Raw genomic sequence first — 22,833 nt, forward strand, 5'->3', positions numbered from 1 at the left:
GAAGCTCATCTGAAACCTGTCCATCATGGGTGACCCTGCTGGTATTTAAAATACTGGTGGCATAGCTTCCAGAATCACAGCAACTCACAAGCCACCACAGTATGACAAATTGACAGATGAGAGAGTTATATGAAGAAAAATGTGGTATCAGGATTGGAGGAAGGCTCATTAACAACCTGAGATATGCAGATGATACAACCTTGCTTGCTGAATGTGAAGAGAACTTAAAACATTTACTAATGAAGATCAAAGAGCACAGCCTTCAGTATGGATTACATCTCAATGTAAAGAACACAAAAATCTTTACCACTGGACCAATAAACAACATTTCTATCAATGGAGAAAAGATTGAAGTTGTCAAGGACTTCATCCTTCTTGGATCAACTATCAACACTCATGGAAGCAGCAGTCAAGAAATCAAATGACATATTGCTTTTGGCAAATCTGCTGCACAAGACCTTTTAAAAGTGTTAAAAGAGCAAAGATGTTAGCTTGAGGACTAAGGTGCACCTGACCCAAGCCATGGTATTTTCAGTAACCTCATATGCATACAAAAGCTGGACAGTGAATAAGGAAGACCATAGAAAAACTTATGCTTTTGACTTATGGCATTGGAGGAGAATATTGAAAGTGACATGGGCTGCCAAAAGAACCAATAGATCTGTTTTGGAAGAAGTGCAGCCAGAGTGCTCCTTGGAGGCCAGGATGGCCAGGCTTTGTCTCTCATACTTGGGACATGTTGTCAGGTGGGATCAGTCGCTGGAGAAGGATATCATGCTTGGTTAGGTGGCAGGTCAGAGAAAAAGAGGAAGACCCCAATGAGATGGACAGGCCAAGTGGCAGCATCGATGGACTTAAGCGTGGCAACAGTAGTGAGGTTGGCCCAAGATCGGGCAGTGTTTTGTTCTTCTGTGCATAGGGTTGCTATGAGTCAGTACTGACTCGGTGACACCTAACAACAATAACAATGTAGAGTAAACGTAGGATAATAGAGGGAGATGAGATCATTTATTCCCTAATGCCTTTTCCACAAGGTACCCTTGGACTAGCTGCAACCCTCAGACAAAGGGCACAGCATTCTTCAAACTGGTCCCCTTGGCACAACTTTCTGATTCTAGGTTCCATAATTATCCTCTGGCCTCTCTCCTAAAGCCTTCAACAACACATGCCTATACGCTCCTTTATCGTCCCCTTGCACCCTGACCATACCTTTGTAAAACTCTTTATTAAAACAATCCTCAAACTGGAATCTTGACTAATATACAAATATAAAATCCAATGAGCAAGGAGAGAGAGGAAAATCAAGGACAACAGATGGAGACCACAGCAAAATTACAGGGAGGATATGAACTTGACAGGAAGCAATGGGGATGAATAGAGGTTGCTGGTGGATGAACTACTGTAGAAGGGGAACTAGCAGGATTTGGCAGTGGCTGGACTTTTTCTTGTCCTCTTCCCTTCTCCCCCATCCCCTACGTAAAGATGACTGAAGTTTCTAATTTGAGTGACCGGCATGATAATTAACCAGTCTGGAGTCATTAACAGGAAGATTCCCTCTGCTGCTTCGAAAATGCCTTTCACCCTTCCCAGGCAGAGCTGCAGAAGACTGGTGACAACAGTGGACATCTGCTTACCAGCCCCCAAAGCACTTTCCTTCCCAGCTCAGGGGTCTATTGTTCTCTTCACCTCTCTCTCTGGTCAATGTCTCCTCTTCCTCTCACCGTCCAGTAGGTTTAATTTCCCTATCATGTCTGTTGTGATACCTAAATAAAATGATTCTGAGCAGGCCACAGTTCAACCACTTCTAAGTCCCCAACACCCTGTTCAACCTTGATGATGAATAAGTTGTCACATCTCTCTGAACCAGATAAATTACAAATTTTAACATTTACCTCATAAACCAGGAAGCTGAAACCCCGAATCATGGAACAACACAGATATTTTAAGGAACGCTGGTGGGCCAGGCAGTTATCTAATCACCCATTGGTTAAAACAAATATGTGTACACACAGAACACACACACACATGAAGGGGCTTCAACAAGTTTGTGGGAAAATCCCATTGTCCTTTAGTACCATTTTCTCCACAAGCTTTTTGAGGCCCTTATACATTCAAAAGAGTCCTGGTGTTGTGCTGTGGGTTAATGCTCTGGACTGCAAGGTCACTTTGAACAGCAAGGTCGGTGGTTCAAGCTCACCAGCTGCTCCTTGGAAACCCTATACAGGGTCGCTATGAGTCAGACCGACTCAGTGGCACTTCACAACAAAAACAATATATTCAAAGGAGTCCTGGTGTGACCCTGTGAGATAATGCACTGGACCACAAGGTTGGTTTGAACCAGCGATGCAAACTTATCAGCCACTCCTTGGAAATCCTATATAGGGTTGCTATGAGTTTGAACCAACTCTAAGGCACTTAACAACATCAACAATATATTCAAAAGAAGGCAAGAAAGAGTAGAAAAATGAACAAGCAGGCATAGCCAATAGAAGAAAAGAAGCTGGTAGTTATAAAGGCATGTACATAAGCAATAACAGCCCTAAGTACATAGTCCAGAAAGTAATATCAGGATTGCAGAGTTGAGTTGTTCATTGAGTGGAATCAGAGTAAGAGGAAAAGGAGTTCAGAAGGAGAGAGGTGGTGCAGTGTGAAGGTGAATAGCAATATTAGGAGCTTGCCTTCCCCAAAATGTTTGTGAGATGATGTACATTAGAGTGACCTGGGCTGGCATAAAAGGGTTTATTGTTGTTGTTTGCCATGGAGTCGGTTCCGACTCATAGCGACCCTGTACAGGGCTTTATGGGAGCAGAAAGCCTCATCGTTCTCCCATGGAACAGCTGGTAGTTTCGAACTGCTGACCTTGAGGTTTGCAGCCCGATTCGTAACCACTGTGCTACCAGAGCTCCTTGGCATAAAGGGTAGGAGAGGGTAACAAAGCAAGGAATAAAAATTCTTTCTCTCACTCCAATCAGTAACTACTAGTTTCTGACATAAAAAGTGCACTGATACGTTCCATAGTTTACAAAGCTTTCACATCCAATATGCTACCTGTCCATCGCTGCTCTGACATAGAACAAGTTGAATTATAATCCAATTTTATATGTAATGAAATAGAGACCTGGAATCATTTTTAAGTAACTTCTCTGAAATCATACCCTGGAACTAGAAACAAAGTCTTTTTAAAAAATTAGTTTAAAAAGTGGTCAACTATATGTATATAAATTAAAACACCATTCTAACACTTTTAAGAGTGTAATTCAGTAACAGTAAGACATTCAGATGTTGTGCAAATATTATCTCTATTCATTTCCAAATGAGAACCTAAATAGCACCATTGCTCATCCAGAACTTCAAGCCACATGACCTTTTAAGATAAGTAACAGAGACTTTACAACCTATTCTTTTTGCCATGCATGTTTTGGCCCCTAAATGTTTGGAGTGTTTGTTCATTTTTTTCTAGCAAATAAGTCAGCACTGCCAAAGAGTTATGAAAATTAAATAAGCAAATAAACAGGAAGCTTTGTCACACAGTAGATATCTGAGATGCATGAAACCCCTAGCAGATGAATCGGATCTTCAGGAACGTGGCTACAGGTCCAGCAGAAACTAGGAACAGAAGGGGACAAGAAGATGGATAGGGCACAGATCAAACCTTCCAAAGCTCCCAAATGAGAAGCACAAAGGAAGAAGAACATAAATAACCTCAAAAAAAAAAAAAAGTCAGACCAAACACTGTGAGAAAAACAGAAAGAACAGTGAGGGAGCTACCACACAGGTCTCTGGATTGACAAAAGTAGAGTTGTTTTAGAGTATCTGGATGATCTAAGTAGAAGGAGTGGCAAGAACACCTGGGCAGAAGAAAAGTATTAAAGTATTAAAGAGTCAGAATGTCAAGGTTAGTGGTTCTCTTGACTTGAGCCACAAAGCTAGGGCCATTACCTTTCTAAACAATGCCACCACCACGATGACAGCTGTGCAGCACACCAGGGCTGTGACCATGGCGCCAAGCCAGAACTTCTGGAATCCAGCGTTGCGTTTGGCCACTACAGGGAGGAGGAAATAGACATGAGTGGCAGTAGCCTGAAAGAAGGCAAGCTATTGTTTAAGGAAGTCACAACTTCCTGGCCCAGAGGCAGGAACTGACCAGGCCCTGTCTCTAATCAGAGGACCAGAGACTTTACATCTAGCTCTTTAAACAGCAGTGCATCAGCCTGGACCATCATGTACTCAGTACATTCCATTGGTCAACATACTCTTTGCATTTGACACCCAGAATAGATCATTTTTTAATACCCTCTCCCTTTATATGGTATGGCACTGTAGGATAAGCACTCGACCACAAAGCTGCTTTGAACAGCAAGATTGATGGTTCAAACCCACCAGTCGCTTCTTGGAACCCCTAAACGCTATGAATCAGAACTGACTAGATAGCACTTAACAACAACAAATCTTTTATATGATAAAAATCATTTTCAATAATAATTTTAAAACACACAAAAAAAATACTGTTCTAAAACAATCACAGAAAGTTAAATTATTTTGTTAAATTCCATATACAGAATCACATCAGTAAAGAATGCTTCATTAAAATGAAATTAATATTACAGTCCAAAAACATAATTATTTATTCAATAATTTTTCTATCTACCTATCATCTTTAACTTTTATCCTTTTATTGTTGTTAAGTGCCATTGAGTCAGTTCTATATGACTCATTGTTGTTGTTGTTAGGTGCCATTGAGTCGGTTCCGGCCCATAACGACCCTGTACAGGGTTACAAGGAGCAAGTGGTAAGGTTGAACGGCTGACCTTAAGGTTCAAACCGACTTTGTAGTCCAATGCATTAGCCCACAGCACTACACCAGGACTGGGTTTCTAGGGAGCAGCTGGTAGTTTCAAACCGCTGACCTTTCAGTTAACAGTCCAGTGCTTATTCTACAGTGCCACAACAGGATTGTGCCCTTTCATTAAAGTCTGGTATAATATTTTATGTCAATAATTACTTAGTAATCAATAAGTAAATTTTAATAAAACTGAAACATCTGAAAAAGGTGTAGTTATTATCTCATTTATTCTTTTGTTTTAAAACCGGTAATTTGAAAAAGATTAATATATTTTAATCTTAATGATATTACTAAAATTCAGTAAAATATTTCACATACGAATGAAAATACTACATGTTTCCATTTTTATTGTGCTTCATTTTAAAACACAAATAGAAACTCCAAGAGATCCCATAGAATGACAGAGTTGAATAATTCAAGTTCAATTTCTTCATTTTTACAATTCCCATGGCGTAGGATCGGGCAGTATTTCGTTCTGCTGTGCATAAGGTTGCTCTGAGTCAGTACCTACTCGATGGCACCTAACAACAAATGGTAGCATTGTTTATTGAGTATCTACTGTTTAAAGGTAGAAATACGTAGTATCCACAGATGCTGTATATAGGATAAGCACTGGACAGCTAATTGCATGGTCAGTGGTTCGAACCTACCAGCCACTCCTCAGAAACTCTAGACAGGGTTTCTATGAGTCATAATGAACATGAAGGCACTTAACAATGACAGCAACAGGGGAGGAAATACAAACTTCACCTCAAATGTACTTGAATAATTCAGAACCATTTTAAACTTACTTTGAAAATGAATACATGTAGCTAGCTGAGTCCACTTGTGTAAAAAACCATTTCTATAATTGGAAGTTCTCAGAATTAACTTTCATGTAAAATACAATGATTATCAAAGGATAATGAAAAAAATAATAATAAGCTTATTCTTAAAACTCAATAGCAACCAGTGTAATCATTTAAAATTTAGATCAACAACATATTTCATTTCAGGGAAGACTATTTTATCACTGGTATTCTTTAAACTGCAGGCACATGGTAATAATAAAAAGGAGGAAAATGTAAGTCAAGTTATCAGTGCTTTAACTTCTATCTGACCACCGCTTACACCCACCATGGTAGGCCGAGACTGCTCTGGGTCCTCTTTCTAAGAGTTAACAACAGTTGTGGGGGAGTAGACGCAGACTCATGGTAAACCCATGTGTGTCAGAGTAGAACTATGTTCTAGAGGGTTCTCACTGGCTGATTTTTCAGAAAGAGATCTTCAGATCTTTTTTCTGAGGCATCTCTAAATGAATTCGAACCTCCAACCATTCTGTAAGAAGTCAAGTACATTCATAATTTGCATATCTTCCAACAGTGGAATTTTTGTTTTTTTTCCTCACCTAAGTTAATAGGGTAAGCACTAGACCTCAAGGCCAGTTTAAACCGCAAGATCCGCAGTTCAAACTCACCAGCTGCTCCTCAGAAACTCTACACAGGGTCGCTATGAGTCAAAACCGACTTGGTGGCACTTAACAACAATGTTAATACCGAAAACACTGGTAGTACCACTAGTTTGATGTCATGTGGCATCGAGTCACTTGACTTGTAGTGACTGCATGGAACAGAGTAGAATTGCTGGCTTTTGACTACATTCCTGATTCTCAGGGAAGTTACATTTGAAAGACCCTGTACTAAATCTCTGAACACATATTTGAATGGGATCTTAGAAGGAGCCTGTCCAATGTCCTAGTTGTTAAAGTGTTGGGAAAAAAAAAAGGGAGCAGGTAAGCAAACTAAGACCACACAGTAGGTCCAGATTTCAGACTCATCGTCAGTGCTTTACCAAAAGTAAGTGGGGAGAGGTGTGAGAGATAGGCATGGGAGACTTGAGTCATTGGACTCCAACACGGGAACTGTTTTTCACACAAGAGACTGGCATTTCCCAATGTGGGGAGCATGTTCTCTAAGACCCTGCTCACTGATGTCAGAAAGATTGAGTTTCAAATCCAGTCCCACCACACATGACCTAAGGAAATTTTGTGAGCGTCAATTGGGCTATCTATAGAAAAGGAGAGTAACAACTACATAACAATGGCATGAAGGTGTCACTTGATTCTGTTATACATTTCATTCTGTTATACATAAGGTCACCATGAGTAGGAGACAACTCAGCAGCAAATAACAACAACAACGTCATGGACTTTTCACAGGAACTAAAGGAAACTCTGTGTATAAATTGCACTCATTCACTTCCTCTCCCCTCCCCTTCGCCACCAGCCCCAAAAAACTCAGATGTGTACCTCTGTTATGTAGCTTCAGAAGAGCACAGCAGACCCTCCACTAGGGTCATGCATGCTACCGCTCTGAAGAATGTCTAGCTTACAGTCCCTGGGCATCTGCCTGGAATACTTCCTGTTTAGGTGAGAGGCAGGGAGGCCCATTGTCCAGAGGGAACTACAAACTCATGACCCACCTAACAGGAATTCCACAGTCTGTGCCACCCTGCCCCACCCCGCTGCATCAGGAGGCGGGTGGTATGAAAGAGATGATGGAAAGGTACCTAAGGAATCCCTGCATGGAAGAAGCAAGAGAGGCTAGAAAGCCCCACTTGTTCAAGCTTCCCAGGTCAGCCTGACCCCAGCAGAAATTCAAAACCCTCAAACCCAGAGTTTGCCCACATCCCTGGATGAAAAATTGTCAAAAATCTTGACCCTGTGAGACTTCGTCAACAGGAAAAGCAATCAAGCCACAGCCAGCCGGATTTGGTTTTACAACAATGTGCAACTTCATTCTGGTTTCTGAATAGCAGCAACGTTGTTGTTGTTGTTATGTGCCGCGTAGTCGATTCCGACTCATAGCAACCCTGTACAGGGTTTCTGAGGCTGTAAATCTTTACGAAGCCTCATCTTTCTCCTGCGGAACAGCTGGTAGGTTCGAACTGCTGACCTTGTGGTTCGCAGCCGGATTCGTAACCACTAAATAACAACAAAATAACAAACAACAACCACATAAACAAAATAGCCTCTTCCTCTTTGACCAGGAGTTAAGGAAATCACAAAATATCTAAAACCATAAACTTTATCCTGCTCAGAAAATAAAACAGCCCAAATCTTTAAACCAGAAGCCACCTGGTATCATGGGATTTTCCTGGAAGTCAAGATCCTCCCATCCAAAAATCCCCAGCACCTGCCCAAACCTCAGACATACCTAGAATTGACTTTCTTTTTCTAAGCTATGTAAAACAATAATTATAATCCCCAAATTTCTTCATTCAACCTATATTAAATCAAAGTTATAATGAAAGAAGACAAAATTTTAATAGCTTGAGAAAATGCGAGATGTTGGTGTGAGTTAGGCTATGAAACCACAGTGCACTGAGCTAATGATGACATCTAATTATGCAGATAAAGGTAAAAGCAGGAAATTGGCCAGACATTGACCTTAAAGATATAAGAATTCAAGCATTAGCCAGGTGGGGGGAAAAGTAATTCTTCTTAGATTGTTCTTTAAGTGCTGTAAAGTCGGTTCTGACTCATGTTGATGCTGTATAGGGTTTCTGAAGAGTGGCTGGTAGGTCTGAACCCTGACTTTGTGGTGAGCAGTCCAGAGTTTATCCTACAACACCACACCAGGACTCTTATCAACTTATACTTGTTTATATCATGCTGTCATGAAAAACTGACGAGTTTGTTTTCAAAAGGCTTACCTGTGAGCTTTCTTTTGAACTCTCAAGACTTCTGGTTTGCAGCCTTTCACTTTGTGCTTATAGCACTTATGTTGGGAATTGTCAAAAGTAGGAACGTAGTAGTTGTTTTTTGTGTTTTTTATAGGCGTTGACTTGACTTTTGTATTATTTAACCCTGGAGCTTAGGCAGGAAGGGAACTTGTTTCTCTTCTTATATCAGTTATCCAAACCCAAACCCACTGCCATGAAGTCCATTCCAAATCATATCGACCCTACATAGAGTTTCTGAGACTGTAAATCTTTAGAGGAGCAGACTCCCTCATCAGGAGAAATGCTGAGCAGTGGGTTTGAACCATCGACTTGGGGTCAGCAGTCCAATACCTAATCCACAGAGCCACCAGGGATCCTTATCAATTCTTTTTGTTGTTGTTGTTAAGTGCCGTCAAGTCAAGAGCAAGTAAAATTAAATGGTGACTGTAGCAGACATGGAGTCCTGGTGTGGCACTGTGAGTTAGTGCGCTGGATTGCAAAGGCGGTTTGAACCACAAGGCCGGTGGTTCAAGCTCACCAGCCGCTCTTAGGAAACCCTATGAAGGGTTGCTATGGGTCAGAATTAACTCGACAGCACTTAACAACAACGACAATAGCAGACATGATGTGGTGCTGTGGGTTAATGTGCTGACTGTAAAGTCAGTTTGAACTACAACGTCAGCAGTTCAAGCTCACCAGCTGTTCCTCGGAAATCCTATATAGGGTTGCTGTGGGTCAAAGCCAACTCAGTGGCACTTAATAACAACAGCAACAACAATAACCAACAAAGGAGTCCCGATGTGGTGCTGTAGGATCAGCACTAGACTGCTAACCACAAGGTTGGTGGTTCAAACTGACCAGCTGCCCTTTAGAAACCCTGTACAAAGTCGCTATGCATCGAAACCAAATTGATGGCATTTGACAACAACATAGCAGGCATAATGTGCCCTGGTGGTGCTGTAAGATAAGCACTGTAACTGCTAACCTCAAGGTCCACAGTTCAAACCCACCAGCTGCTCAGAGTGAGAAAAATGAGGGTTTCTGTTCCTGTTAAGATTTACATCCATTGTAACACTATGCAAGGTTACTATGTGTCAGAATCAACTTGATGGCAGTGGGTATGATTTTTTACAGCAGAGACATGAGCGCTGGTGGTGCTGTGGTTAAAGCACTCCACTGTAAACCAGAAGAGGTTGGTGGTTTAAACCCACCAGAAGCTCAGTGGGAGAAAGATGTGGAAGTTTGCTTTCGTAAAGATTATAGCTTAACCACCATGAGTCAGAACTGACTTGCAGCATTGGGTCTGGATGTGGCTACAACAGGCATGGAGTCTTTAGAGGGTGCAAACAATTAATATGCTTGACTGCTAACCAAAAGATAGGCGGTTAGAGTTCAACCAGAGGCTCTTCACAAGAAAAACCTGGCAATCTACAGACAACACATGTTGTCTAAATTATTTAGGGCTGTTATATAACACTAACACCACAATTGGCTGCCTTCAATAAATACAAATTTATTCTCTCACCGTTTGGTGGTGGTGGTTGTGTGGTGGAGTCGGTTCCGATTCATAGCGACCCCGTACAGTGTTTCCGAGGCTGTAAATCTTTATGGGAGCAGAAAGCCTCATTTTTCTCCCATGGAACAGCTCGTAGTTTCAAACTTCGGACCTTTTGGTTCACAGGCCAATTCGTAACCACTAAGCTACCAGAGTAGACTAGAAATACAAATTTAGAGTGCTGGCTCTAGGGGAAGACTTCCTCTCTCTGTCGACTCTGGGGAGAGACCCTTGTCTCCTTTCAGTTTCTGTAAACCCTGCAGTCCTTAGAGATCTCCATGTGTCTTCTTCCCCTGGATCTAAGAGCTTCACAGTGCAGGGACCCCAGGTGCAAAGGATAGACTCTACTCTGGGATCTTGTATCTTGGTGGTAGTAAATTCCCCTCTCTCTCTGCTGACTTCTCTCTCCTATTGTATCTCAAAAGAGATTAACTCAAGATACAACCTAATCCTGTAGATTGCATCCAACCTCATTTACATCATAGAAGTGAGGATTTACAACACGGATGATAATTGCATCAGATCAGAGCTGATCATATCACATCAGGACTGATCACATCAGATCACATCATTGTTGTTGTTGTTGTTGTTAGGTGTCATCAAGTTGGTACCAACTCATAGTGACCTTATGCACAGCAGGACGAAACACTGCCCGATTCTGGGCCAACCTCACTATCGTTGCCACAGTTGAGCCCATTGATTCTGCCACTTGGCCAATCCATCTCGCTGGGGGTCTTCCTCTTTAACTCTGACCCTCCACCTTACCAAACATGATATCCTTCTCCATTACATCATATTGTACCTCATAATAGAGGTAATAACTACATCTCCTGCTGTGGTGCTGTGGGTTACTGTGCTAGACTGCATGGTCAGTGGTTCAAGCTCACCAGCTGCTCCTTAGAAATCCTATACAGGGTCACTATGGGTCAAAATCAACTCAATAGTACTTAACAACAACAACTGCTAAACTGCTGAGAATCCTAGCCCAGCCAAGTTAACACACACAAAAAAAACTTAACTATCACACAAGAATTGACTCAACTGCAACTTGGGTTTTATAACAGGCCTAGTTTTACATCTTAATGTAGGATCTTAAGTCCAGCCCTTTAGTGTATTACTCTAGGGTCACAAACTCCACAAGCATCAGAAACTCATCAACCCTAAAAGATAATGACACTTGATGTATCTAAGGAGGTCTGAAGGATATAAATGATGAGTTTTCCACTAAGTAAATTTGGTTAATGTGTTATTTTTCTATTGCTTCAAATCACCACAAATTTAACATCTTCAAATAACACAAATGTCTTTCTTAGCTCTCTGTTCTGTAGTCAGAGGTTCAGGCACTGTGTGACTGGGTTCTCTGATCAGGGTCTCAAAAGTGAGATCAAGGTGTCATCTGGGCTGTGTTCTCCCAGTCTTCTTCCAAGCCCATGTACTTATGGTGGACTTCAGATCTTTGTGGTTGTAGAACTGAGGTTCCCATTTCCTTGCTGGCTTCCTGCCAGGGTCTTCTTTAAGCTCCTAGAGGCCACCTTCCTTGCCATGTGGGTCCCTCCATCTTCAAAATTAGTGATTCAGTAATGGAGACTCTCCCTCCAGTTGAACCCTTCCCACACAGGGGATCCCTTTTGCTAGGAAGAGCCCAGTCCTCTTAAAGCGCTCACCCTAAGAAGTCAGTCCCACAGAGGATAATCTCTCTCATCAAATAGCTAATGTGAGATCTTCATCATACATCTGCAAAAGCCCTTCACAGAAATACCTAGATTGGTGTTTGATTGAAATACTGAGAGAATATATGTGTACACCTGGGCTGGGAATCTTGGGACCATCATCGAATTCTGCCTACCACAGCTGAGAGTTGTAGCTAAGGATATCCAAATGCAAAGATTTGGATTGGCACAGCCAATTGTAAAATGTTGTTGTGTTGTTGTTATGTGCCGTGGAGTTGGTTCCGACTCATAGCAACCCTGCACAGGGTTTCCGAGGCTGTTAATCTTTACGGGAGCAGAACGCCTCATCATTCTCCCGCAGAGCAGCCAGTAGTTTCGAACTGCTGACCTTGTGGTTCACAGCCCGATTCGTAACCACTACGCTACCAGAGCTCCTAATTGTAAAACAGGAATCTCTAATATTGTGGATCTTTGCCATATGGTAGGCCTGGTGATAAGCCTTTTACTTATATTATCTCATTTAATCTCATAGTCATCTTGGAGGCAGTCACCAAGAGTCACACCATCATACAACGAGCAAGTGGTAATAGCCAAGGCTCAGTATGCATCAGATAGGAAAATCTGATTGTTTCAGGGAAGCATGAAGGTTAACATTCTGGCCATTCAGGACCATTTATCAACCTGGAGCGTTATCCCCACTATCTCAGTGCGCTCCACTCTCTTCACCCAACTACAACACTTCACAGTCTTCAAGTCTGAAGTACCATGAATGTTTCCCAGATCTTGAGAACTGTCACTTATTGAATGCTTAGTATTTAGGTCAATTCTCATGCCTAAGGTTCTCCAGAAAACAAGCTTTAAGGCAAAAGATTACCTACCAAGCAGGAAGTTTATGAGAGAATTATCTTGAGTTCCCTGTAGGAGCTAAGAAAGCAGGATTGATAAGACAAAGAAACTGGGCTGTGACACAGTCAAAGTGACCTCAATGAAGGTCTCAGAAAACCCCATGGGGAGCTGAGTCTTTCAGAGTCCTTCAGAGATGTTGAGCAGTCATTAGATGAAAGATGTCCAGGAAAGGGAACGTGTCCTTGGGAGAGTGGCACTCTTGAGCTAAGGGCAATTTGCTGGTAACAAATCTGGATAACCTGTCTCTGATGCTGCTGCTCAGATTCATTTCATTTTAAAGTTGCGAGAGTAACTGTTTTAGGATTCTAGTGAGTCTCTTTTTCTGAGGGAAACCAGAATATTAATGGAATGAGCTGCAGGACTTAATTGTTGACATAACCTAGATTTTCATCCAGGGTCTGGGCCTCTGATTGCTATGCCTGCCTGGGTCTCTGACTATTATACTTGCCCAGTTCTTATCAAAATTGGGCAGATGAGAAGCAAAAGTGTACAGATGAATCACATAGATAACATTATAGATTGAATTGTGTCCCCCCAAAATGTGTATAAGGAAGACCATAGAAGAATTGATGCATTGAGTTGTGGTGCTGGAGAAGAATATTGAAGATACCAGAGATTGCCAAAAGAACAAACAAATCTGTGTTGGAAGAAGTACAGTCAGAGTGCTCCTTAGAAACCTGGATGGTGAGACTTGGTCTCTCATACTCCAGACATGTTATCAGGAGGGACTAGTACCTAGAGAAGGACATCATGCCTGGTAAAGTGGAGGGTCAGTGAAAAAGAGGAAGACCCCAATGACAAAGATTGGCACAGTGGCAACAGCAATGGACTCAAGCGTAACAATTGTGAGGATGGCATAGTATTTCATTCTGATGTGCATAGGGTTGTGTGAGTTGGAACCAACTCAATGGCATCTAACAACAACAGCAAAATGTGTTGGGATCTTAACCCCTATACCTGTGAACATAATCTTGTTTGGAAATAGGGTATCTTTGTTATGTTTATGAGACCATATCAGTGTAGGGTGTGTCCTAATCTAATCATATCTGCTGGTTGTGTGCCACCTATTCTGTTCCAACTCACAGTGATCCTGTATAGGGTTTTCGAGGCTGTAAATCTTCACGGATTCGAACTGCTAATCTTGCGATTAGCAGCTCAGCTCATGATCCATTTTGCTATGGAGACAGACACAGGGACAAGCCAGTACAAATTGGGGGATACAGACTGCACATGAAGTGAGGAGCTGAGAGATACCAGGGCTAAAGATGGTGAGACAAGGATTTTCCCCAAAAGCAGACACAGAGAGCATACGAATGAAAGAGACAGCCTGCCTTGAATTCAGACTTCTGGTTTGCTAATTCTCCTAAAACTCTTGAGAAAATGAAGTGCTTCTCTTTAAAGTCACTCACCTGTGGTATTTCTGTTTTAATAGCACTAGAAAACTAAGACAGATATTCCTCTCTGTTCCCATTTTGTAATATCAACCTATTTCTTGATGATGGAGATCAATTATCCTTCACTTGGGCAACTTCAGCCAGGTAAACAGAATTCTATGATGGCCCCAAGATCTTCACTCCCTGGTGTGTACAAACCTCAAAGTATTTCAAACGCTAAGTAGGTACTCGGTGAAGGGATTTTGCAGATGTAATGAAGGTCCCAAATCAGCTGACCTTAGGTTAAGGAGATTATCCTCATGGAACCGACTTTATCAGGTGAGCCCTTAACAAGAAAGGAGCTCTTCCTGGTGAAAGAGATTCAGTGTGTGAAAATAATTATATGCACACACGCACATGCAAACACCCCAGCCCATGCCACCAGCACCACCACCCTACCCCACCCCTTTCCAGGGCTGCTAAACCAGCTAGCACAGCCAATCATACATTAAGAAGCTCTAATATTATTGATCTCTAGACTTGGTATGCAGTCCTGGTTTGGCGCCGTGGGATAATGCATTGTACTGCAAGGTTGTTTGAACTGCAAAGTCGGCAGTTCAAGCTCACCAGCAACTCCATGGAAACTCTATACAGGGATGCTATGAGTCAGAACCAACTTGGCAGCACTTAACAACAACAGACTTGGTATGGAGCTCTGGTAGCGTACTAGTTACGAATTGGGCTGCTAACCTCAAGGTCTGCATTTGAAACTACCAGCTGCTCCATGGAAGAAAGATGAAGCTTTCTGCCCCCGTAAAGATTTACAGAAATCTCAGAAATCCTGCACAGGGTCACTATGAGTCAGAACCAATTCCACAGCACATAATCACCAACCACCACCTGACTTGGTGCTGGAGTCCTGGTGATAGGAAAATCACTGGACTGCTAACCACAGGTCAGCAGTTCAAATCTACCAGCTGCTCCTTGGAAATGATATACAGGGTCAAAATGAGTGGAAACCTATTCAATGACACTTAACAAGAACAACAGACTTGCTGCTAAACCTTGTGCATATATTTATGGCATTTAATCTCACAACCTTGGAGGTAAATCCCTGAGGGTTACAGTGAGTGAACAACTTCCTCAGGTTCACACAGTGAGCAAATAGCAAAGACATGAACCTAACAGCCTTGAGTGCTTCAAGGAATATCTTCTTGATTTCCACATGTCAACTCATAAAACTTAATCCCCAATGCAATTGAGGGCAGTAAATAAAAGTTCTGAGGGTTATCATTTAGTGGAACCAGAATATCTGTGTTTAAAATCAGCTCACTCACTCTAAACAACTAAGCTTCATATGTCCCCTTTGCCCAATAGTCAATATAGGGCTTACCATATTCCAGTAAATGTTCTAAGTGCATTTCCTTAAACTAAATAACTTAATCCTACCTGTGCTCCTCGTAAAACTCCACCACGACCATCATTTCACAGAGGAGAAAACTGATGTTCACAGACGTTAAATAAACTTGCTTGAGGTCAACAGCAAAGGCACGATTTGGACACAGCTGTGGTGCAACAATAATTATGCACTTGATTGCTAACTGATAGGTTGGCAATTTGAACCCAGCAGCTAGAAAAGCCATGACGATCTGCTTCTCTAAAGATTAAAACCTAGAAAATCCTCTGTGGAAATTATACTATGTCGTAGAGTTGGTGTGAGTCTAAGTCAACTCAGCCACAATTAGGTAACAGTCCGCTTTCAGAGTCTGAGCTATAAGAATATGAGAAGAATCCTCTCACACTTTCTAGATCATAGATTTGAATATCCAGGTAAATCATGTATTAACTAATAAACTAACCCATTCATAATCAGAACATGGAATGTATGAATTATGAATCCAGGAAAATTGGAAATTGCCAAAAATGAAATGGAACATATAAAAATTAATATCCTAGGCATGAGTGAGCTGAAATGGACTAGTATTGACCATTTGAATCAGACAATCATATGGTTCATTATGCTGAGAATGTCAAGGTGAAGAGGAATGGTGTTGCATTAATCATCAAAAAGAACATTTTGAGATCTAGCTTGACATAAATACTGCTTGTGATAAGATAACATCTATATGCATACAAGGCAGACCACCACCACCACAATAAGGAAGACCAATTAATCCCACTATTATTCAAATTTACATTAAACCATTAAAGCCAGTGATGATGAAATTGAAGAATTCTACCAACTACTAGAGCCAGAAATTGATCATACAATCAGGATGGATTGATAATTACTGGTGATTGGAATGAGAAAGTTGGAAACAAAGAGAATGAGTAGTTTGAAAATATGGCCTTGGTGATAGAAAATGATGCTAGTAATTACATGATGTTGTTGTTAAGTACCGTGGAGTCCGTTCCGACTCATAGTGAACACGTACAGGGTTTCCGAGACTGTAAATCTCTACAGGAGCAGAACGCCTCATCTTTCTCCCACGGAACCGCTGATAGTTTTGAACTGCCAACCTTGAGGTTAGCAGCCCGATTTGTAACCACTATGCTATAGAACAACTTATTCACTGCAAATACCCTTTTTTAAACACTACAAAAGGACCTCACCAAATAAAACACATAGGAATCAAATTGACTATATCTGTGGGAAAAGACAAGGAAAAGCTCAATTATCATCAGCCAAGACAAGGCCAGAAACAGTCTGTGGAAAGACCATCAATTGCTCTGATGCAAATTCAGACTGAAGGTGAAGAAAATGAAAACAAGTCTACAAGAGCTAAAATATGACCTCAGGCATATCCCACCTGAATTTAGAGATCATCTCAAGAACAGGTTCAATGCATTCTATACTAATGATCAAACACTAGAAGAGTTGTGGGATGACATCAGAAACATCATCCATGAAGAAAGCAAAAGTTCATCAAAAAGACAGGAAAGAAAGAAAAGACAAAAAATATATATATCTATTTGGGGGGGGGGCTTTTGAGCATACAAATGCTAAAAGAATGGAAGAAATGAAGAAGCAAAAATTTAAATTCTAGAAGACAAAGTATTATAATTGTGCAAATATTTTTAGTTAGAAATCCAATAGGGAAGAACACGCTCAGCATTTTTCAACCTGAAAGAACTGAAAAAAAAATTCAAGCCTCAACTTGCGATATTGAAGTTCTATGGGCAAAATATTGAATGATGCAGAAAGCATCAAAAGAAAATAGAAGGAATACTCAGAGTAACTATACCAAAAAGAAATGGTCAATGTCCAACCATTACAAAAGGTAGCATATGATTAAGGTAATAACAGTATTAAAGGTAGAAGTCCAAGCTATACTAAAGGCATTGGTGAAAGACAAGGGTCCAGGAATTGATGGAATACAAATTTAAATCCTTAAAAAAAAACTAATAAAGGCACTCACTCACCTATGCCAAGAAATCTAGAAGACAGCTATTTGACCAACTGATTGCAAGAAATCCATATCTGTGCCCATTCCAAAGAAAGGCAACCCAACGGAATGTGAAAATCATCAAATAGTATCATTAATATCAAATGCTAGTAAAATTTTTCTGAAGATAATTCAAAAATAATTGCAGCAGTTCATCGACAGGGAGCCTCCAGAAATTCAAGCCGATTCAGAAGCGGGCATGAAACTTGGGATATCATTGCTGACATCAGATAGATCTCAGCTGACAGCAATGAATACCAGAAAAATATTTACTTGGGCTCTTTACTGATTATACAAAGACATTCAACTGTGTAGATATGAAAAACAGTGGATAATGTTGAGAAAAATAGGTATTCCAGAGCACTTCATTGTGCTCATGAGAAACCTGTACATAGACCAAGAGACAGCTATTGGAATAGAACAAGGAAATACTAAATAGTTTAAAATCAGGAACGTGAGTACCAAGGTTGTATCCTTTCACCATTCTTATTCAATCTGTATGAGGAGCAAATAATTGAAGAAGCTGAATTATGTGAAAAATAATGTGCATCAAGACTGAAGGAAGACTTATTAACAACATGTGATATGCAGATGATACAACTTCAATCTTTTCTCCACTGATAAGAATGTTGTTTATTGGTCCAGTGGTGAGGATTTTTGTTTTCTTTACATTGAGATGCAACCTATACCAAAGGCTGTGATCTTTGATCTTTATCAGTAATTATTTTAAGTCCTCTCTGCTTTCAGCAAGCAAGGCTGTATCATCTGCATATCACAGGTTGTTAGTGAGTATTCCTCTAATCCTGATGCCACGTTTTCTTCAAATAATCCACTTTCTCAGATTATGTACTCAGCATACATATATATGGATTGTACTTCAATGTAAAGAAAATAAAAATCCTCACAACTGGGCCAATAAATAATATCATGATAAACAGAGAAAAGATTGAAGTTGTCAAAGACTTCATTTTGCTTATATCCACTATCTACAATCATGGAAGCAGCAGTCAAGAAATCAAATGATGTATTGCATTAGATAAATCTGCTGCAGAAGACTTCTTTAAATTGTTCAAGAGCAAAGATGTCAGTTTGAGGACTAAAGTGTGCCTGACCCAAGCCATGGCATTTTCAGTAATCTCATATGCATGCAAAAGTTGGATGGTGAATAAGGAAAGACCATAGAATGGTTGGTGCATTTGAATTATGCTCTTTGTAAAGAATATTGAAAGTACCATGAACTGCCAAAAAACAAACAAATCTGTGTTGGAAGAGGTCCAGCCAGAATACATGTTAGTATGGTGAGACTTTATCTCCCATACTTTGGACAGGTTATCAGGAGGGACCAGTCCCCCTAGAAGGACATCATGCTTGGTGAAGTGGAGGGTCAGTGAAAAATGAGACGGATTGGCACAGTTGCAGCTGCAATGGGCTCAAGTGAAACAACAATTGTAAGGTTGGTATAGTTTAGTTCTGTTGTGCATAGAGTGGCTATAAGTCAGAATTGATTCATTGGCACCTAACAACAACAACAATAACATACTAATGAAATGATTACACATTTACACTTAGCAGATACTGTGCTTTGTTTTCCTGGTGCAATGCTGTAGGATAAGCACTGGGCTGTGAACCACAAGGTCGGCAGTTCAAACCCACCAGCTGCTCCTCAGAAATCCTATTCAGGGTCACTATGAGTCAGAATTGACTGGACGACATTTAATAACAATAAATCGTCAAATCGGTTAAAGTGCTCATCTGTTAACCAAAAGCTCGGGTGTTCCAGACTACCCAGAGACATTGCAAAAGAAAGGCCCAATGGTTTAATTCCAAAAAGTCAGTTATTGAAAAACTCCATGAAGCACAGTTCTACTATTATACATGGGGCGTCCTTGAGTTGGAACTGGCTCAATGGAAATTGTTAATCTTTATAAATATTTTCAAATAAAATTTTAATAAAATTTATTCTAATTGGTTTGATTGATGTTAACCCCAAAAAAGAGTTTGTTGTTGTTATGATGTGCCATGGAGTCAGTTCCGACTCATAGCGACCCTGTACAGGGTTTCCTAGGCTGTAAATCTTTACGGAAGCAGAAAGCATCATCTTTCTCCCGCAGACCAGCTGGTAGTTTCGAACTGCTGATCCTGAGGTTAGCAGCCCGATTCGTAACCACTATGCTACCAGAGCTCCTTAACCCTCCCAAATGCCTCACTAACTGATCTTCCTAATAAATATAATTAAGATACATTTCTTATCCAAGAACCAAAGCCAATCAAACCCACTGCATTGAGTCAATTCTGACTCATAGAGACTCTATAGGACAGAGTAGAACTGCTCTCTGGGGCTTCTGAGACTGAAGATCTTTACAGAAGCAGACAGCCTCATTTTTCATCCAGAATGGCTGGTGGATTTGAACTTCTGACCTTGAAGTTAGCAGCCCAATACTTAACCTACAATGCCACTAGAACTGCATTATACAATGAGAGTAATTTTCAAATTTGGCTGCACATTAGAATCACCTGGAAGGTTTTTAACACACTCCTATCCAGGTTCTATCCTTAGAGACTGATTTCATTGGTGTTGGTGGGGGCCATGCAGCAGTATTATTAAAAATAATCCATGTGATTTACATGGAATGCAGAGTTGAGAGATCACACAGTGCTTTATGAGGGCATTTTCTTTTCTGAGAGGAAATACCTGAGCTTCCTAGGACCTCCAGAAAGAGTCTTCCTTGATAAATTCCATCCGGGAAGGTATAATAGATGCAGAAGTATTCCCCTGTATTGTTGATGGTCAGCCGCTGTAGCGTGAGGTCCAGGCCAGGCCCCGGAATCACTCGTTTACTGAAGGCTGGGTAGATGTTCCACCCAAATTCAGTGTGGTGAATGGCCAGAGTTTGGTCCAGCAGCTTCCAGTTGACCTGGATCACTGTGGCCATGGTGTAAGAGAGTTGGCATCGCAAAGTGACAGAACCGCCTTCCTCTGCAGAAATGTTGCCGGTGGTTACTATGCTCCCTGCCATAGCTCCTAAGGGAAAAAAGCATGCATGAGTTTGCCCCAGGTCAGATACTGGCTTTACACCTTCCTGTAGAAATGCCAAGGGGCTTTGAGACAAGAATGGGATTTTGGAACAATAGTTTCTCTGGTCCTGTCTGTCAACCCTCCAAATAGACATTAATTGTTTCCAGTTGCCCCTACTTAAAGAGACACTCTTTTCTTTGCCTGCCATTCAAGGCTCCCAGCCCCACCCTGCATCACCTTTCCAGTCTTCTTTCCCCTCTAGTATCTCTAATCCAGTTCAGACAGTCTCCTTCCCTCACATTACCCCTGCTTTTGCCATTCTCCTCCTGTCCTCTCATAGCCTCGTCCTCCTCCCTGGAGATCCCAAACCAGAGCAAGCTTCCTTACCATTTCACACCCACTGTCTGTATTGTATAATTAGCACTTTGTTCAGTGCCTGATTATTACTATACAACTTGGCACTTAATTCTCTCAGGATATTCTGCTACAACATGACTCAATGGTTAGTTCATTAGTTATTTTCATAGGCTTATATTTTGTCTCCCTACTTAGAATATGACTCTTGGTGTGATGCTGTAGGATCAGCACTGGACTTCAAACCACATCAACTCAACAGCACTTAACAATAACAACACTTAGAATATGGGAGCATGGAAACTCCATATGATAAGTGCTAGACTGCAAACTACAAGGCTCACAGTTTGAGCCTGCCAGCTGCTCCACAGTAAAAAAGATTAGGCTTTCTGTTCCCTGAAGATTTAAAGCCGAGGAACCCAGACAGAGGGTCACTATGAGTCCAAACTGACTTAACAGCACTTAACTACTTAGAATAAAAGCTCTTGTCAGCCAACACCGCCTCTTCTGATCTGGGCTTTTTGTTTTGTTTTGTTCTGTTCTGTTTTTTGGTTTTTTCCAGCAATCTAGTTCTGCTCTGGGTTCAATATTTGTTGAAATAATATATGACTATTTGGTTGATTTTAAGGAGCTCAGCTGCTAACCTGAAGATTGATAGTTTGAACCCACCCAGAGGTTCCGCAGGAGAACAACCTGGCAATCTGCTCCCTTAAAGATCTTAATTGTTGGGTGCTGTCAAATCCATTCTGAACACAGTGACTCAATGTACAACAGAATAAAATACTACCTGTTTCTGCCCAACCATCCTCAACAGAAAATCTGTCCTAGAAAACATTATAGGGCAGTTTTACTTTGTTACGTGGGATCAGTAAGAGTCAAAATTGACTTGAAAGGATCTCACAACATTTGGTTGATTGCTGTTTGGGATGCCTAAAAGAAATCTTCAAAAAAGCCAAAAAAATTCAAGGAAAAGGAAGCTTGAGGAAAACCATTTCTCCCAGGCAAAACCATCTCTTATGTACTTACCACTCCCAGCATCCTTTGAGCATCTCTTCACCCTCAAATGGTTTAGAAAGCAGCATTAAAACATATGTATACTACAGTTTTAAAATATTTGTGTCCTCTCTGTCAGAATGATTTGCTTACAGTTTTTAATGTACAAGGAAATAAATTGAACAAGAATTCAATCTCTAACGGTAGAATGTCTAGAATCTGTAGAGAAGGCATTTTGATCCACAAAAAACTACTTAGCAGTGTTTTCCTAGAAGGTTCCTGCCTTTCTATTCTCAAGGACAGAAGAACAGAAGGAAGAAAGGGAGATGTAGCAAAAGTAAATTAGTCATTCCTTCTTAGCCCTTTTCTTTTCCCCTGCTTTTTTTTGGGTCAACCACTCAGTCCCACTAACCCCGTGGTCCATCCTTTGCCTTCCAAAACAGAATTATTCCTCATTCTCAGAGATTGTGTTTTCTCACAAGATGGTACACAGGACTCTTTGAAAACAGTGTTTTCTCCGTTCAGATGAATGTGGCCTTCCCTGTCAGTCTTTTCCTACCCGAACCCTCTGCTCTCTATGCCACATTCAGCCTTATTGCTTCCCTTCCTGTGCCCAGCTCTCCTTCCACAGTTCCACATTAGAATTTTAGGCCTACCTGATGCAGGAAGAGTAGCCTGCCTTAGGCCCTGAGCCCATATGAGGAGGAGACACCACTGCATACTTCTACTCAGGGCCTACGGGAAACAGATGTGGCCTCTTCTGCCACCGAAACTGGCCAACTGCCGATGGGAGGGTACAACTGAGCCTATGAGGTAGGAGGGTCTCGGAAACACCAATTTCAGCAAAAAACTTTATCGAAGACAGAGCTGTCAGCAACTACAACAACTGTACACCAACAGTAAGCCACAGGAAACACATTTAAAAAAAGTAAACAAAAATGTGGTTTGAGGTACACTGGGATTTAGATTATCAAT

General features: G+C 41.1%; 1 protein-coding gene across 1 annotated transcript in view; it reads right to left on the reverse strand.

Annotated features, from left to right (window-relative positions):
- The window catches only part of TIGIT (T cell immunoreceptor with Ig and ITIM domains), a 28,827-nt gene extending 6,249 nt beyond the window's left edge, over positions 1-22,578 (reverse strand). The window contains exons 1-3 of the mRNA XM_006864168.1: positions 22,515-22,578; positions 20,188-20,517; positions 3,940-4,043 (exon numbers count right to left, since the gene is read on the reverse strand). Of these exons, the coding sequence (XP_006864230.1) occupies positions 3,940-4,043; positions 20,188-20,517; positions 22,515-22,578 (498 nt within the window). The remainder of the gene's footprint in view (positions 1-3,939; positions 4,044-20,187; positions 20,518-22,514) is intronic.
- Between the last annotated feature and the right edge of the window lie 255 nt (positions 22,579-22,833).

The sequence above is a fragment of the Chrysochloris asiatica genome, unplaced genomic scaffold (assembly GCF_000296735.1).
Source record: "Chrysochloris asiatica unplaced genomic scaffold, ChrAsi1.0 scaffold00061, whole genome shotgun sequence".
In the NCBI taxonomy this organism is placed as follows: Eukaryota; Metazoa; Chordata; class Mammalia; order Afrosoricida; family Chrysochloridae; genus Chrysochloris; species Chrysochloris asiatica.